The sequence below is a fragment of the Nycticebus coucang genome, chromosome 2 (assembly GCF_027406575.1).
Source record: "Nycticebus coucang isolate mNycCou1 chromosome 2, mNycCou1.pri, whole genome shotgun sequence".
In the NCBI taxonomy this organism is placed as follows: Eukaryota; Metazoa; Chordata; class Mammalia; order Primates; family Lorisidae; genus Nycticebus; species Nycticebus coucang.
Window position 1 is genome coordinate 110,122,103 of NC_069781.1, and position 16,580 is coordinate 110,138,682.

At 47.9% G+C, this 16,580-nt stretch overlaps 1 protein-coding gene across 1 annotated transcript; it reads left to right on the forward strand.

The window, feature by feature from the left end:
- The first annotated feature begins 4,125 nt into the window (after window positions 1-4,125).
- S1PR3 (sphingosine-1-phosphate receptor 3) lies at window positions 4,126-16,350 on the forward strand. Its single transcript, XM_053578708.1, has 2 exons — window positions 4,126-4,247; window positions 12,433-16,350. The coding sequence occupies exon 2, from the start codon at window positions 12,541-12,543 to the stop codon at window positions 13,705-13,707; it is 1,167 nt and encodes a 388-aa protein (XP_053434683.1). The 5' UTR covers window positions 4,126-4,247; window positions 12,433-12,540; the 3' UTR covers window positions 13,708-16,350.
- Window positions 16,351-16,580: the final 230 nt, after the last annotated feature.

Consider the following 16,580-nt stretch of genomic DNA (forward strand, 5'->3'; position numbering starts at 1 on the left):
CACACACAGTGGGATTTATTATAAGGAATTAACACTTGCAATTATGGAGGCTGACAAGTTCAGCACCCATGGAACTGGAATTCCAGCTCAAGTCTGAAGACCATACACTGCTGTGGAAGCAGGTAGTGCCTCTAGTCTGAAGACAGCTGGCGGAGAGTGCTCTCTAATAGGGGGAATACTGGCTGGCTGTCTTCACAAAAGGTCCACTCAGGCCTTAATTGATTGCACGAGGTCCACTCATGGGACAATGATCTGCTTTCCTCAGTCTACTGATTCAAATGCCAGCTTCATCCAAAACGCTCTCACAGACACACTCAGAATAATGTCTAACCACATATCAAGTTCCTACATAAAATTAACCATCATACCCATCCGCCCAGCCCTGTCCCTGCCAGGGACACTCTCTCTGGGGACCTCCAGGACATTAGGGGCCCACCTGCTGCATCTCCTGAACTGGTGATCTGCAGCTCATTAACGTGTGCAAATTGATCAACGCACATCTTCCTGAGTGCTTACTAGAGGATGGGCCTGAGATGAGCAAAAGGTACCATGTGTGCACATTGACTCACATCCTGACTTTCTGCGCAGCGTGATAAAAGCTAAACAGACTCAAGGACTGGGGGAGGCACCCGGCATTCTACAAGCAGAGGCTGGGGGCAGAGGGGAGAAAGGGATGCATTTACTCAGCTCTCTCTCTCCCCTGCTGCAATGTGTTGGCCCCACTGGGATAGATGTCCTAAAACTGGATGTATTTAAACTACTCTGTACTGCTCGCCAACCTGTGGGCTCTGATTTGTTGGGAAAGTAAATGCATTTCCAATTTTAAATTGCAAATAAGTATGTGAGATTATATTACATATGTTATAATATGTAATCTATTTGTTTAAAGCATATTTAAGATGGGAGCCATATGAATCTTACAGTATACAAATGTAACCCATAATAACTTTTAATTTTATTCCCATAAGCCTAGATTTGATTTGAAATCCTGACATAGAGGTGGAGAAATTTTTTAGTTGTTTAGTATCTGACATTTTAGTTTTCTCCAAATCAGATATATAGGGAATAGGAACAGATAGTACATCCAACCCCTTCCCCAAATCCACCATCTGGAACCAATAATTGCTAACAGTTTGTCATAATAGCTTATGTATACACACTGTGCTGGACCCTTGAAAAATAAGTACTAGATATCAAGACATCTCACCTTAGATTCTTTAGCAGGCATCTCCTAAAAATAGAGCCGTTCTCCTACTTAAACATTATACGATTATCACACCTAATAACATGAATAATAATTGTATAGCATCACTCATCATCCCATCCAATTTAAAATTTTCTCCAAAATTTTTTTCATGCTGATTCATCCAGCCAGTCCTCCACCTTTTTAAATGTCCTCCTCTCTCTCTCTCTTCTTTTTTTTTTTGCAGTTTTGGCTGGGGCCAGGCTCGAACCCACCACTCCCGGTATATGGGGCCTGTGCCCTACTCCTTGAGCCACAGGTGCTGCCCCCTCCTCTCTTTTTTTAAAGAGATGAGACAACTGGCTGCAGAACACCTTACAATCTGGACTAGTCTGATTGCTTTCCCGTGGTGTAATTTAACTTGTTGCTTAATCTCTTTTATTCCTGTACACTGGAGTTTAGAGGCTTGGCGATTGATTCAAGTGAAACATTTATGGCAAGAACACAGCACAAAGGATGTCATATGCTTCATTTTATATCACATAACACCAGCTTGAGCCAGTACTGGTGATGTTAAGTTTGACCCCTTGTTAAGGTGCTAACAGCTGGGCATCTCCCTGGATGTCTCCACAGAAAAAGGAAAACCTTTTTCTTTTTCCAGTTAACTCTGTGTGATGAACCAGTTTGTCTGCATATTTTCGCCAAAGGGTTTAGCACCCACTAGTGCACCCTGCCTGACTGAATCAATTCATTGAGGGTTGCAGAATGGGAATTCCCTAATTCTCCCATTTCTTCCACATTTATGAGCTGGCATTCCTCTACCAAATCGGGGCACTGAACCTGTGCCCCTCATGAACCAGTGATGCAGGGGTGGGAGGAGACTTACAAGAGAAGCAATGAGAGAAGATGGTCTCTACAGGGACATGGGGGACCCTTCTTGGGGTCTGGTGTCTGAGCTTTAAAGCCCTGAGAGGGGGAAATATGGGGGCAGGAAGAGCTGCTCAGGATGAAGAATCTGTAGGGACCTCAGTGATACTGTGTCTCTCTTAAGAAAACCTCAGTTAACCTTAAAGAGCTGCATTATTTTTCAGGGCTTCTGGAGTCTGATTCCTGAGGCTGGTTTTGGAAGCATCATCAGACTTCAAGGTTGTCTTAATTATATCAAGGGTTACAGATTTTCTCCATGAATGGAGCCTTTGACACTGGTCAATATAAACTTCAGCCAAGATCCTAGCAGTGAATTATACATAGTGAGAAGCAACTAACCAGACAGATTTTTGGATGAACTAACTGACCATTTTGGTAATATGCAGGCACAGCAGTCATTATGTTGTATTGATCCTGCCTATGGCAAGTGACTTGATGCTGTAGGAGTCAAACAAATGCAGGCATGGTCACATGCCTGTGGCGCTCCACATCAGCACTTGTAACGTGGGACAAAAATGGTTTCTCAGAGCTCACAAACACTGAGCAAGTTTGGAAGGCTGCAGTGCTGAAGGGGCGCCATACCAGGACGGGAAATTTGGATTACCTGAAAACACTGGCTTGAGCCCCTAAGATGGGCAGAGTCTGCAGCTTGGCTAGGCAGTGCTTTCGCCCCTGAGGGCTTGCATTTCTCAACAGGGAAGGAGTGCTGCCACATTCTACCCTGTTCCCTTTTTATGCCCGCGCCCCCTCCCCCCCCCATGAGACTGTTTCTTTCAAGAGAAGCAATGAGAGAAGATGGTCTCTGCAGGGATGTGGGGGCCCTGTTCCCTTTTTATGCTAGGCCCCACTCAAGCAAGTGGCGCCCCCAATAAGCACGTGCTTCCTGCTCTAAGGGAAGGAGGCACTGGGCTCATTTCTGGTGGGAAGAGGGCAAATGAGAAAAGGTACCCAGAGACCTTTACACCAAGACTCTCCAGCTGCCTCCTGGGGCCCCTGCCGCCTATCCTCCCTGCCCAGGACAATACAGTCACAGCAGGCCTCTAGGTCCCTCCTATTTTTTCTTCTTCTGTCCCCTTCTCCTTCTCTGCTCTCTCTTTTCCTCCCTGCCCTCGGAAGAGTCTGTGGCTGTTTTTGTGTTCACTCAATCACGGCCTTTGCTTTTCACTTCTAATTGAAAATTTGGCAGTTCCCTCCCTGGGGATTCTTCTGTTTGAAGACTTCGCATGGATTATTTTATTTATTCACACAAAAGAGGCAAATCCGTGTGCGGAGAAAGCGGGGGTTGGGGGGGTGCTGAGATCTGCTGGCTGCTGGTCAGGGAGGGGCGCAGGTTCTGTGCCCAAGCGCAGGCTCCCCCTGCGTGCCTCGGAGCACGGAGCGCACCAGGCGGGCGAGAAAGGACACCAGCCCAAAGGAAGAGGAAGCCCCAACAAAAATGCGGCCAGGAGCCAGGCACAAATCTACAAGTCGGTAATGATCAGGACAATGATAACGACACTGCTCCTAATGATAATCGACTCAAACTCCCGCCGCCAGCTCCGCCAGGAGCCGCCCAGGCCCAGCCCGAGGACCGGGTTCGGAACCTGCCCCTGCTGCGTCTCGGGGCGCCCAGGGTCTGCACCTGAAACTCGTCCCACGGGCCCAGGGTCTGGAGGCCGGCTGGCGACAGGGGTCGAGGGGAAATCCCAGGCCCAAAGGGACTGCGTGGGAGGGGCGGGCTGGCGTTCAGACTAGGGGATATGGGGGTGGCAAGAGGACACCAAGGCGGCGGAGGGCGGGAGATGGGGAGTGGGAGACGTGCGGGCATGTAGGGGCGGGAAGAGGGGGCGGGGCGGGGAGGGCGGAGCGCGGGGACCCGCCCTGGCGAGCCACTGGAAAAGTTTGAGCACTGACTCGCTCCAGCAGAGGCTGAGGAAGCCTCTCCCGGGGGCAGGGGACAGGGCCGGGGACAGGGACCCGGAGCAGATCGCGGTGGCAGGACGAACCCAAGCGGGACTCCGAACCTGAACGCGACTTCCCGAGTCCCAAGAGTGCGGGATCTCCCAGCCCAGCTGGCATCTGAGAGGAAGGGCTGCCCGGCACCGCGGTCCGCGGCTCGGGAGGATGCCAGCGGCTCAAGCGCTCTTACGGGACCAAGGTGAGCTGGCGAGGCTGGGCTGGGGGCGAGCGGCCGCCGTGCCTGGGATGGGTGGGCTGGGAACCTACTGGGCTCACTTTTCTACCAAAATTCCAACCAATCCGGGCGCCACAGTGACCTGGGCGCGCCCGCGCGCTGCAGCGACCGAGCGCTCCACATCAGCACCCCTCCCCCAGGCCATCGACGCCGCGGTCCGAGTCACTGCAGGGGGAGAAGGGGACGATTCCTTTTAAATTACATTTGAAGCGATTAAACGAGCTGGATCTGAATAACCTGCGTGAAAGCGAAGAGGATCGTTTTGGAGAAGTTCTATCAGTTATTTTCTTTGAACAATTAAGAAGTTAGGCGCCTTCCCTGGACCAGGGGGACGCTGGTGGTGGGTGAGGGTTGTACTCGTTACAAAATTCCATTTTTCCTTCCGTTTCTCATTCAAGGCTATTGAGGCCGTCAGAATCCGGGCTCTTAAGACAAAGTCCTCACGATGCTACCGTGAGGATCTGGCAGAAAAGGAATATATGTTGCGTTCTAACTTGACCTTACAGCCTAGAGAAGGGGCTTTGCCCAACTGCCCAGTCCCGGAGTAGTCTCTGCCTCTCTGACTCTCTCTCCCTCTGATTTTCTTGAATTTGGACACTCCCAGTGGCATATTTCTTTGTGGTGTTTTTATATTTAGATATGAGAGGGACTTCTTGTGGGATTGTTAAAGGAAACATACTTTGTTTCCAACATTACAATAAAGAATGGGTAACAGCACTAACAGATGAAAGATTATACTTTTAAAATAGAAGGCCCACCCTGTCCATGGAGCTCTCGGACTGCAGAATTATGCCTCTTTCTCAGATCTGGACATTAGAAATCACAGCCTTCGTCTGTAATCACATGCTCATAATTTACCTTTTTAATTTTTTTCTTTATAGATGAAAATATTTCAACCACGATTAAGAAAAATGTAATTCCTAGAAAGTACGAGGAAAGGGTTATGTTTGGCAGGTACATGTCTGACAGGGGTGTGTGTAGTGTCCAGAAGCTGTGCAAGTGTCCAGATCTGCACAGCTTGGTATTTAACTGAGGCAGAGCTCAAGTCTCGGATGAATAATCGTGTTTCTGTAGACGACCCACACATTAGGCTTTTCAAATCAGTAACATTCACTTTGGGCTCCTGAGTCATTGCTATCAACTGACACTGGAGATAGAAACCACAAATCTAGCCCGGAGGAGCCTCACCCTCAGAGAGAGAGGGAATTATTTCTCAACCAGTTTCATCACTGAAAATACCATTTTCTTTTTTCTGATTGTGAATTTTTGAAGTGCATGACTCTCATGATTTCCTAGTATGTGCAGATGGTAGAAACTGCCATAAGGCCTAATGACCTTATTTCTCAAAATTCAAAGACTGATTTTCCTGCTTCAGAAAATTCTGACACAAACTTGGTTCCATGGTGTCTCTTTCATCTTGTCCAGTACTAATAATGCATGTATATATTATTATTACCCCAAAAATGAGAATTTGAGCATGCCACGATATTGAAAAATTGGGAATGGCCCTGTTGTAGAACACTTTTGTACCATTTCTCATGTGCTGCCAAAGCTGGCAAGCCCCTGTTAAACAGTGTGTTTCCATCAGCTGGAGCCAGGGTGCTGGGGGTTCCATTAGCCTTTCTCTTTCTTCACATGTGGCTTCATAATTCCTTTCTTATCAATTTTGGAGCCATTTCATGTTATTCCTTTGCCATATATTTCCTGTTGAATTAATTGCCTTAAAATTTTCCTTAAGCTTTTGGAGATAATATGATGTTTGAAAAATAGAAAAAAAGTAAACTGAGTGGAATCCTATCTAGTTTCAGTTAACAGTACATTTTGTCTGTTGTTACTGTTAAAGCTATTGGGCATAAGATCGCCTTCCCATTTTCCCACATTGTAATTTTTGAGGGATTGAAGCCATGTCTATAAGAGACAAGGAAATGGGCCAGTTGGGATGAATCAGTGAAAGATTTGCTCAGTGGTGAGTATGGTACCCAGTGAGTGGATTTTCACTGCCAGCAAGCTGTACTGCTGTCAGTGTGGCCTGGTGGGCTGGAGCAAGAGTCCGGAGTCAGTCAATCATGCTCTTGGCCTTGAAGTTGCTGCTCCACTTTCCTAGCTTCAAATTTTTCCAGATAGTTCAGCAAAACCCCCAGAATGGCATTCCACCATTTTACTAGCATGGTAGATAGAAGCAATTTGGCCCTCAAGCATTCCAGAGAAGCTCTTGTCATCACCTAGGTAAAGAACAGTGGCAAGGTGGCAGCGCCCCCATGGAGCTCATCTCTAACATGGAGTTCTGGAATCAGTTAATGCAGACACCTGGTCCAACCCACACTGGCCTCATTCAAGTTCTGCAACTAAGGACAAAGGACACCACCTCCACTGCCCACCTCAGATTCCTCTTATGTACATTCAGAAGACAGATGCTACTGTAGGGATTATGTGTGATACATCCAAAATGCAAGGTGGTACACATACCCTGTCATCAAGTGAGACCATCATTTTGGGAAAGGATGGGGGGACCGCAGATTTCTCGGGCAGGACACCTTATTTGTGTATGCCTTTAGCTGTCTCATGGAACCTATGTCCACATACCTGCATTCATCCAGGGGAAATCTTGCTAGTCATTCAATCCCATGCCCTTACGAAGAACAAGCAGAGTGGAAAAAGTTTGAAAAGGGGTGAAAAACCTCTCATATCAGATGCACTTACCTCTCCATGGGCAAGTCTGGAAGCCTAGAAGGGTGTTCATGCAGGCAGATGCTCCGGGCAGCTGCCCGAGCTTTCTGTGGCACAGCCTCAATGTCTGGGGTTCCCTGGATATACCCAGGTCTGTCACAGCATCTGACTCTCATTTTTGAGGAAGGACTTGCAGAGAAGCCACTGGGAAGCAGGAAGCCCTACCAACAAAACACATTCACTTCCATCCTCCATCCTCTGAAGAAAAGGGAGAAAGATGTCAAGCCCTTACCTGCTTTGTCTGTAACAATTGTTATACTACTTCACAGGGGAGCTCCACTGACAGGCCAAGCATGTGAGACTGTGTGTGCAAAACATGCATTTGGGGATGGACTCTCTCCAAAACAGAGTTGAGGTCACCCAAGAAACCCAGAGCAGGGGAAAATACTCATTAGCAAAAGAGTTTTGCTGGGGCTGTGAACTGGGCCAGTTCATTATTTCCTTTTTAAATTCTTTTGCATGAAAAAAAATCTTGCTTTCCAAGAAATTTTGCTTGTTAGCAAAAGCTTGGTGTTTTAATTAACTAGTTAATTAAACTTGGTGTTTTAATGAACTAGTTAATTTTCCTGGGAAAATGTGAGTTTTAAAAACCCAGCTTCCTGTGTGTGATCGGGAGAAATGTCTCGTTAGCTTATTGTGCTTTTCTTTCATGCCAAAGGGGAGAGAGACAGAGAGAACTCACCGACTTTGTGGAAATGTTTTCTTTCTTTTCTTTCTTTTTCTTCTTTTTATAGTTTGTTTATTTTTCAAACTGAAATGTGTAGAGAAAGTGAGTCTCGGGTGCAGAAAGCACATCTGGAATCCATCCTGCTCCTCTCCCAGTCTCACCCCTCCCCCCAGCGGATGCTCCTCCTTACGACGGGGGAAGGTAGGCATCCCCGACCTTGGCAGGGTCTAACTTGGGGTCCTCCACCACCAAATCATCTTCCAGAAGGTATCATATTCTTTCTCAGCAAAAAGAAAAAGTGTTGGTATTAGAATGTTCTGAGGTAGGCTGCATGACCCCAGAGGAGAGTGGATGAAATGAGAAAACTCTTAAGTAACAGGGTCTTTACTGGGTAAGGGAAGCTCAGAAGCCAGCACTGTCTCTCATTCAACAAGGAATGACTAAGGACACAGACAATAAGTCCCTTAAAGAGCTTGGAGTGGAGGGATCTTCCTGGGTTGTCAGGGGAAACGAGTGGAGAGAACCACCAGGGAGTGGGGACTGGGGTCAGTTGCATGTCTGTGTTGGTTAGAAGACCACAACTATGGTGAGAAAGAATATCTCTACAGTGCCTTCTGTAATGTGCCCCAGTTTTCTGAATATGTTCAAAGCCAGTCTGCACAGAGCCACATTTCTCAGCATCAGCTTTATTTCTGAGTATTCAGGTGGAAATTAAACAGCAATCAAACTTACAATGTCACTGCCAGCTCAAGTATAAAGAAGAGCATAAGTACTAATAGGGCACCAGTTGTCCCCTCTGTGGAGGCCTCCCAGGTGCTTACAGGATCCTCCAGCTTTGCAGGATGGGCTGGCTGGGCACTTGTGAGCACACACTGTCCAGAAAGGCCAGCACCTCAGAGTCACACTTAAAGCCAGCCTGGACACCACCAACACATTACTCAGAAATCAATGGTGGCCCTGCAGAAACATGAGCACTTGTTCACAGACAGAATGTCCTCAACCAATCCTAGCGGGGCTACTTGACAATGACCAACACCCGGGACATGGAAGAAATTACCCCACGTGCACAAACAAGAATGGACAGAGGCAGGTGCATCTGTCCACACAGTGGGAGCAAGCAGAAGGAATACTCAGCATCTGCGTGTTTCCATGTGTGTGACCCATGTGAGCATCATGGTGCGGGAAAAGTACCAGACACAATTGTATACTGCATGGCTCTGTGTAGGTGAAGGTCAGAAACAGGACGTTCATCAGGGGAAAGTACCTAGCCCAGATCATGGTCACACTTGGGAAGAGGCCCTGCTGGCCTGTGCTGGTTTCACTGACCTCTAGTGGGGGGGGAGGCTGGCCTCCTTGGGCCACCAGTGCCCACAGTGTCCAGCATTCCTATAGTGACTGGCAGAGGAAGTACCCATTTGCAAGCGGGGCTGATGCTCCCCTTTACTCTGAGCCCATCTCGCTGACTCCGGGTGGGGGCGGGGCTTTCTTCTGGCATACCCTATGATGTGTTGGCACCCTGTCAAGAGTGGGGGAATACTTGCCCATGAGATACTTTTGAACATGGGCAACAAGGCTTAGATGCATCCAAAATCAATTTGGCTTTTAGCCTAGCACTTAACTCCCAGGATGGGGCCTGCTTTGTAAATGGTGATAATCCAGAGAAAAATGATATTTTAGATCCCAAAGAAAACCAGATATCCTCCAGTTATGCAAAATGCAGAGAATCACATTTAACAAAAGATGTTCTAGAAAAATATGTTTCTTCAATGATGAGTATTTAATTGAGGGAAATGATAAATCAAGCATTAATGAGAAAGTGTGTTTGCCCTCAAGATTCACAGTTTTAATGGGTCTCTGGCACATCTTACAGCTATTTTTATTGTGGTTCTTCTATGGCTGGCTGTTAGTTTTTAATTGTTTCTTTATTTTCTGCTCTGCTCAATTTCCTACGAGCCTGTAGAAGAGACAAAGCCTAGTCAACCTCTGCCCTTTACCCCAAGAGCAAGTTTAGATTCCTCCTACCCGCTCTGTGTCATAAAAGCAGAGGTGTGGAGACGTTCAGAGGAGTTGGAAGTGTATAAACTGGTGGTGTAGGATTATCATGGGAGAATCTGAGGCACAGGAGCCAAGCTGAGTCAGCACAAGAAGAGTGTGCACTATGTCAAAATACTGACATTACCTAAAAGGACAAGAAACGTGGAGCTGGACCTAAGTCCCCTCCAAGCTGCAGAAGGGGCCTCAGGAGTCTTTGTCATTGGAACCACAACATATCTGCTGCTTGTCAGTTCTGGGTCAGAAATCCCTCATAGAAGATAGATATCCCAGGGACATGGCAGGGTAAACCTGGACACTGGGGTGTCATGGACATGGGGGGCCTGAGGGCCCCTCCAGCTGTGTGTGGGCAGGGCAGGTCCTCCCTTCTCCACAAGCTGCCATGGGAGATGCCCAAGACACTGGCTGCTGCTTGGTGGCTTCCATCCTGCCTTTGCTTTAACAGAGACCCACGTTCACAGCCATCGAGTGGGAAATGACTGAACCCTCCAGCACCGTCGTGGGGGTGGTGGGCACTGATGTTAGAGGGCAGCAGGCAGCTGAGGGCCTGGGCTTCCATCACCAGGGGCACTGTGGACACATCCTGAGCTGTCCGAGTCTGGATGAAAACCCAACTAAGTGAGGGCATTGAAATAGAGATGTTTAAGTCTCAGAAAAAGAAATAGATAAGCTATAATAATCAGGGCACATCATCTGAGCACCTACTAACATGCAGGGTGCTGTGTGGGTGAGGCTGTGTGATGGACGTACCCACATTGGGAAATGTCAGCTGCTTATTGTATTTCTACCCTTCAAAAGACAGTTTGCAACATTTTTTTTAAAGTAGTGTTCAGCCTTAGAGAAAAGTCACCGAGGCTAAGATGATTCCAAAATATGTTATAGAGCAGGTATTTTGACTTGGAGTTTTCAGGAGGAGTGGAGCCAGGGGCTGGTGAGAAAGCTGCCCACTGGACTGTCTCGTCTTTTCCAGGAGAACTTGCAGACAAGGTAGAAAGCCAAGCAGGGCTAAGGAGGTAGTCCCTGGTCAGGAGAGGCAGGCTGGGCCCTGTGCTGCCTCATAGCTCATGAGTGACAGGGAGACCTAGACAGGCCATTCCCTGCATGGTCAGCCTAGATTCAGAACATGGCTGCTTTTCCTTTTTTGGAGTTAGCACAGGGCCTTGACCAACATATGAAAGCTCTTGCCAGCACTTGGCATTCCAGCTGACCTCGACCCAGCCCTCCAGCATCTCAGACAGTTCTCACAGAGTGGGTGGGGAAGGGTCGGGGGGAGTTCCAGGCAGGGCATGGACAGACATCAGCTCAGTTGGCCCCTGGGGTTTCAAGAACAACCAATACCTCCTTTGAAGCTCCAGGACTCTGGAAGAAATCCTGCAAAGAAGCAATGGGCCACATCAGAAAATCCAAGCCCCCCAAAACTAATGCAGGGAGAGAAATGAACTCATGGATGGATAAGGCCTGTTGAGGCTGTCGTATCCCTAAGTGCAGAGCCCATGTCATTGGCAAGGGGTCCATGTGTCTCTGAACCAAATTTATGGCTGTGGACTAAATGTTATGAAAGTAAAAAACTCTTCACTGGATACAATGGACTGTTTTAAATTAATCTCATACTACCTTAAGTAGATATTTAAATACTCAATTTTAATTTAATATTTTATGTAATAATAAAATATCATGGTCCTCCCTCCTTAAATCATTATTTTAATTTAATAAATATGTGAGTCCACTGAAGGGAAATTCTACCTTGATAAGTGGGTGTGCTTCATCATCATCACAGGAGGCCAGTCAGTGTAACCAGTGGGACTGAGGGAAGTGTGCAAGGCCTGGGGGAGGGATGAGAATTCAGAACCCAGGCATGGCCTGCACAGGGCTGACTCCCTTCCCTCTCTCTGTTCTCTCTAACTTGCTGTTTCTGTTGGCTTGCATGAACAGATTCATTTAGATCTAATTTTTAGACTTCTGAATTTTAAGCCAAACTGAAAGTCTATGTCATTTTCACTGCCTTCCCTTTCTTCCTTTAACCTTGGCAGAAGTGAGTCCTGGTTTTTACATGTTTGCCTCCTCACCCAGCTCTGGACTCAGCTGTGTGCTCACTTGGGGGCCGTGGGCAGAGCTCAGCTGCTCCAGTTCTTCCTTTCGTGTTCGCAAGGTCAGTTCTGGGGCTTCCTTCTATCAGGACCTGGTTTCTGGCGCTGCTCCCTGCCCCAGGGAAGGCCGTCTGGAAAGTATCGATGCTTCCCACGATATCACCCCAAAACTCACCAGGGAGGCTGCAGAAATTGAGCAGGCCCTCAGTCAGATTGCACCCTGGGTTTTTGTCATGAGAAAATCCTGTTTCTCTCTGGGTAAGTGGGGATAGCGTTTCACCAGCTCCCATGTGGCAGATGAGGACTAACTGGTTAGCATTTCCTAATGCCTGGAGATTTCCAGATGGAAGTTTTACTTGGGTCTGTGTGTCTCCATTACTTGATCAAATGGCCCTTGCACTGAATTCTCCTTCCCATCAGCTCCGGCCAACAGATCGCTTCTGGTGGCTTTCCTCAGTCATTTGGGAGTTTAGCCTGTGTTTAAAGACCCCTTCTGCGCCCCTGACTCGACCATCCGTCCAAGTGCTGCAGAAATGCCTTTCCCCCCACCGTGTAGCTGGCCTGTTAGATGGAGATCACTCTATCAACGTCCTCCCGTCCTTTTCTCTTTCTGCAGGAGCCTGTTTCCAACCCTCTCGCGGCAGCCTGGCGTGCTCATCCCTGCGGCTGTAGCCGCGGTCCCAGCTGCCACTGAAATGAGTGCTCCTCGGGTGCCCTCTCGTGGATGGAGGAGCTAACTGCCTGCGAATGCCGAGCCATGGCAACCGCCCTCCCGCACCGCCACCCGCCTGTCCTGGGCAATGAGACCCTAAAGGAGCATTACAACTACGTCGGGAAGCTGGCGGGCAGGCTGCAGGAGGCCCCTGAGGGCAGCACGCTCACCACCGTCCTCTTCTTGGTCATCTGCAGCTTCATCGTCTTGGAGAACCTGATGGTTTTGATTGCTATCTGGAAAAACAATAAATTTCACAATCGCATGTACTTTTTCATCGGCAACTTGGCTCTCTGCGACCTGCTGGCCGGCATCGCCTACACGGTCAACATTCTGATGTCTGGTAGGAAGACATTCAGCCTGTCTCCGACGGTCTGGTTCCTGAGGGAGGGCAGCATGTTTGTGGCCCTCGGGGCGTCCACCTGCAGCTTGCTGGCCATTGCCATCGAGCGACACTTGACCATGATCAAGATGAGGCCTTACGATGCCAACAAGAAGCACCGCGTCTTCCTTCTGATCGGGATGTGCTGGCTCATCGCGTTTTCTCTGGGCGCCTTGCCCATCCTGGGCTGGAACTGCCTGCACAACCTCCCGGACTGCTCCACCATCCTGCCGCTCTACTCCAAGAAGTACATCGCCTTCTGCATCAGCATCTTCATAGCCATCTTGGTGACCATAGTGATCCTCTATGCGCGCATTTATTGCCTGGTAAAGTCCAGCAGCCGCAGGGTGGCCAACCACAACAACTCGGAGCGGTCCATGGCCCTGCTGCGCACAGTGGTGATCGTCGTGAGCGTCTTCATCGCCTGCTGGTCCCCACTCTTCATCCTATTCCTCATCGACGTGGCCTGCAGGGTGAAGGTGTGCCCGGTGCTGTTCAAGGCGCAGTGGTTCATCGTGCTGGCCGTGCTCAACTCCGCCATGAACCCGGTCATCTACACGCTGGCCAGCAAGGAGATGCGGCGTGCCTTCTTCCGTCTGGTCTGCACCTGCCTGCTCAGGGGCCAGGGCGCCCGTGCCTCACCCACCCAGCCCGCTCTTGACCCGAGCAGAAGCAAATCAAGCAGCAGCAACAACAGTAGCCACTCCCCGAAGGTCAGGGAAGACCTGCCCCACGCAGCCACCTCATCCTGCATCGCTGACAACCAACCACTGCAGAATGGGATCCTTGGCAAGTGAACGTCTCCGTGCGCCAGCCGGCAGCCAAGCACTTATTTATTGCATGCATCGCTTCCACCTGGGCCCTTTAAGAACTGTGACTGGGAAGATCTACTTCATTTTGCCCAAGTCTGCCCAGCATGGTGTCTCCTAAGGAAGGGACCCAAGGCATCTCCAGTGCATTTCAGAATGAACTGCTGTCTGGCTCCGGCTCCGGAGTCTTCTGAATGTACCATGCTGCTGACGTCATCGGCCGCTTTCCAGTGAATCCCTGACGCTGCTCTCTGATCCTGGAGAGGGGAGGTCGTGGGCTGCACAACGCTGTGTATTTCTCAGTGTCCCTCTGGATGATGTTTTGATAACTGTAATCAACACTTATTGTGTATAGAAGGATGTTACACGAGAACGTGTTCTAGGCATTTGCCCCGCGGTACTCACATAGTTATACGACAGGTTATACAAGGGCCTTCTGACTCAACACCCAGGTACAAGGACATGGCTGTGACTTAGGTGGTGACTTGCTATTCCCAGTCTTTGCCAACTGACATGAAATCTTGCATTAAGCAAGTTTTTGAAGGCCCAAATTCCCCAAAAGGAAACCTCTAAGGCAACAGCCCCAGATGTGTGGGTCTGACCCAAACCAGCCCTGTGTTTCTCCAGTCATATGTCCCTGCACAATTTTAGGCACATCCCAAAGCCAAATCGTATGATTTGGGGATTTCTGCAAATCACTGCAAAGCTGGACAAGATCTTCCAGAAGCCTGTTCCCCAAGACCAGCTCAAGAAAAGAACCCAAGATGAAAAGTGGGAGCAGACAGCTGGCCTGCTAACCAGGTCACTGGGGTAGTGACCAGATTCCTGTAACAGAGGGTGCCCCCGGAATGAGGACAGTTTACAGCAGCACTTTGATTCTATATCAGGAAAGTAACAAGTCAGAAATCCTCATGGTGTCACCGCTGAGTGGCAGGGCTTGTCAGCAGTCTCACAGCTTCCTGAGAGATGGAACTGATCATGAGAGTAGTTTGTCAGGTTAGGAGATGTGATCTGGCAGTTCATGCGTTCTTCCAGGAGATGTATTGTAATCATATCTACATGATACTGTAATTTTACTTTTCGACAGAAGTTGAACCTGTACCACTCCATTTACCTTATAAAGGGATTACTCAGAAGACATTTTTGTACCTTCTATTCCCTCCAAAACTCATGCAATACAAATAGATGAAAAGAAAGCATGTTTGTAGACAAGTACAGAGCTGCTGTGTTGAGTTCTTTAGAAGAACAAGAACAAAAACAATGAACCTTCAAAACGATTCTTAGTTGAGTGATCCCCTCATCGGAGTCCCCTAAAGCTTTTTTTAGGTCCAGTGAGAATTTTGCCTGAGTAAAACTTAAAAAAATAGTCTTAGCACATTAGTAATGTTTTCTAAGAGAAATTGATTTTTGTATCTGATACAAGTTGCTGTTACCAAGGAACATTTCCAGGGGTTCCAGGTGACCTCCATGGACTGACCAAAGACTTTTCTAATTCTTTGCTATTGAAGAGATAAAACCCAATTGTGAGGAGATGCTTATTAGGGGAGTTTTTGTGTTGTCTTCTCCACATCACTAAAAAGTAGCATATCATGTTATCAAATAGCATGAGAAAACCCAGGGCGTTTCTAAAAAGTAAAGCATTAAGGTACTGGGTTAATAAAGACAAAATACACCTGGAAGCCAAAATGTTTGGTACCACATTTTCACATTGGCGTGAGGCAACTAGAACTTTATGCTATGGTTGTGAGCTGCTTTGAGGGACTTTGATGTCTCTGTTGCTGATATTAAATAATACTTTGTTCCCAATATCTTGTAGCTTTAACCCTTCTCAGGAACCCACATGAACCATTCCCACTAGGAGGCATCCACGCTCGTGGTATGACATAAGGCTCCTTTGCAATAACACAAGACTGCCCCCCACCCCCCCACCCCAGCCTTTTTTTGTTTATTTGTTTTGTTTTGCAGTTTGGGGCCAGGACTGGGTTTGAACCCACCACTCCGGTATATGGGGTTGGCCTTCTACTCCTTTGAGCCACAGGCGCCACCCAGTAACACAAGACTTTTAAGCAATCTGAATGACAAATACGCCCAAACTGTAATTGTGCTCATTCAATATATGCAAAAACTAACCACCTTTGATAGAAATACTAGCTATGCAGCTGGAGGTAATTTAGCAGCTGAGTGTTTCAAAGCCCTAACCCTGAAGTTTAGAAACAGATGACCTTATTATCACCACAGCAGAGAAAATACATGTGAGATTTCTTTTCAGTTATTAACCTTTACTATTTCCAGTGTATGTTTGTTAAAAAAAAAATAAAAAATAAAAGCCACTCTTGGGAGTCCATGTGGTGGGACTGTTCTATCGTTTTTTATGATCCCCCCAACCCAGCAGTGCCTCTCACCTCCTGCCTGTGTTTCTCAGTATTTTGGAAATTAAACCACATTGAAAACCCCCAATAACCTGTTTCCCTTCTATTCCTCCACTATCATAGACGGTACTGTAATGAAGCTCTGCTGTACTGGGCACTATTTACACAATTTTGATCAGACTGTTTTGATGAAGTGTACTTGACAGCTATTTGTTAGGGAGAAACTTGTAAGACCTGAGGCAATAAAAGCATGGCCCAAAGAGATGGGACATCTGGCTCTGCTCCATTTGCTGTTGTTTATAAAACGGGAGAGAATCCATCAGAACTGGCCCTTGCACACTAGCTTTCTCTCGTGTTAGCCTCTCTGTCCTGTGTACTGCATAAAGAGGCCGGTATTGGGCATAACTGTCCTTGTAGTGACATGCGTTACAACGTGTGATGAAATGCCTCCACACGAGCAAAGACTGCAGCCTTCTGTAGTTGTCTTCCTCT

Excerpts from the sequence above, each read along its gene's own strand:
- S1PR3 (XM_053578708.1), top strand. The coding sequence starts at position 12,541 with ATGGAGGAGCTAACTGCCTGCGAATGCCGAGCCATGGCAACCGCCCTC.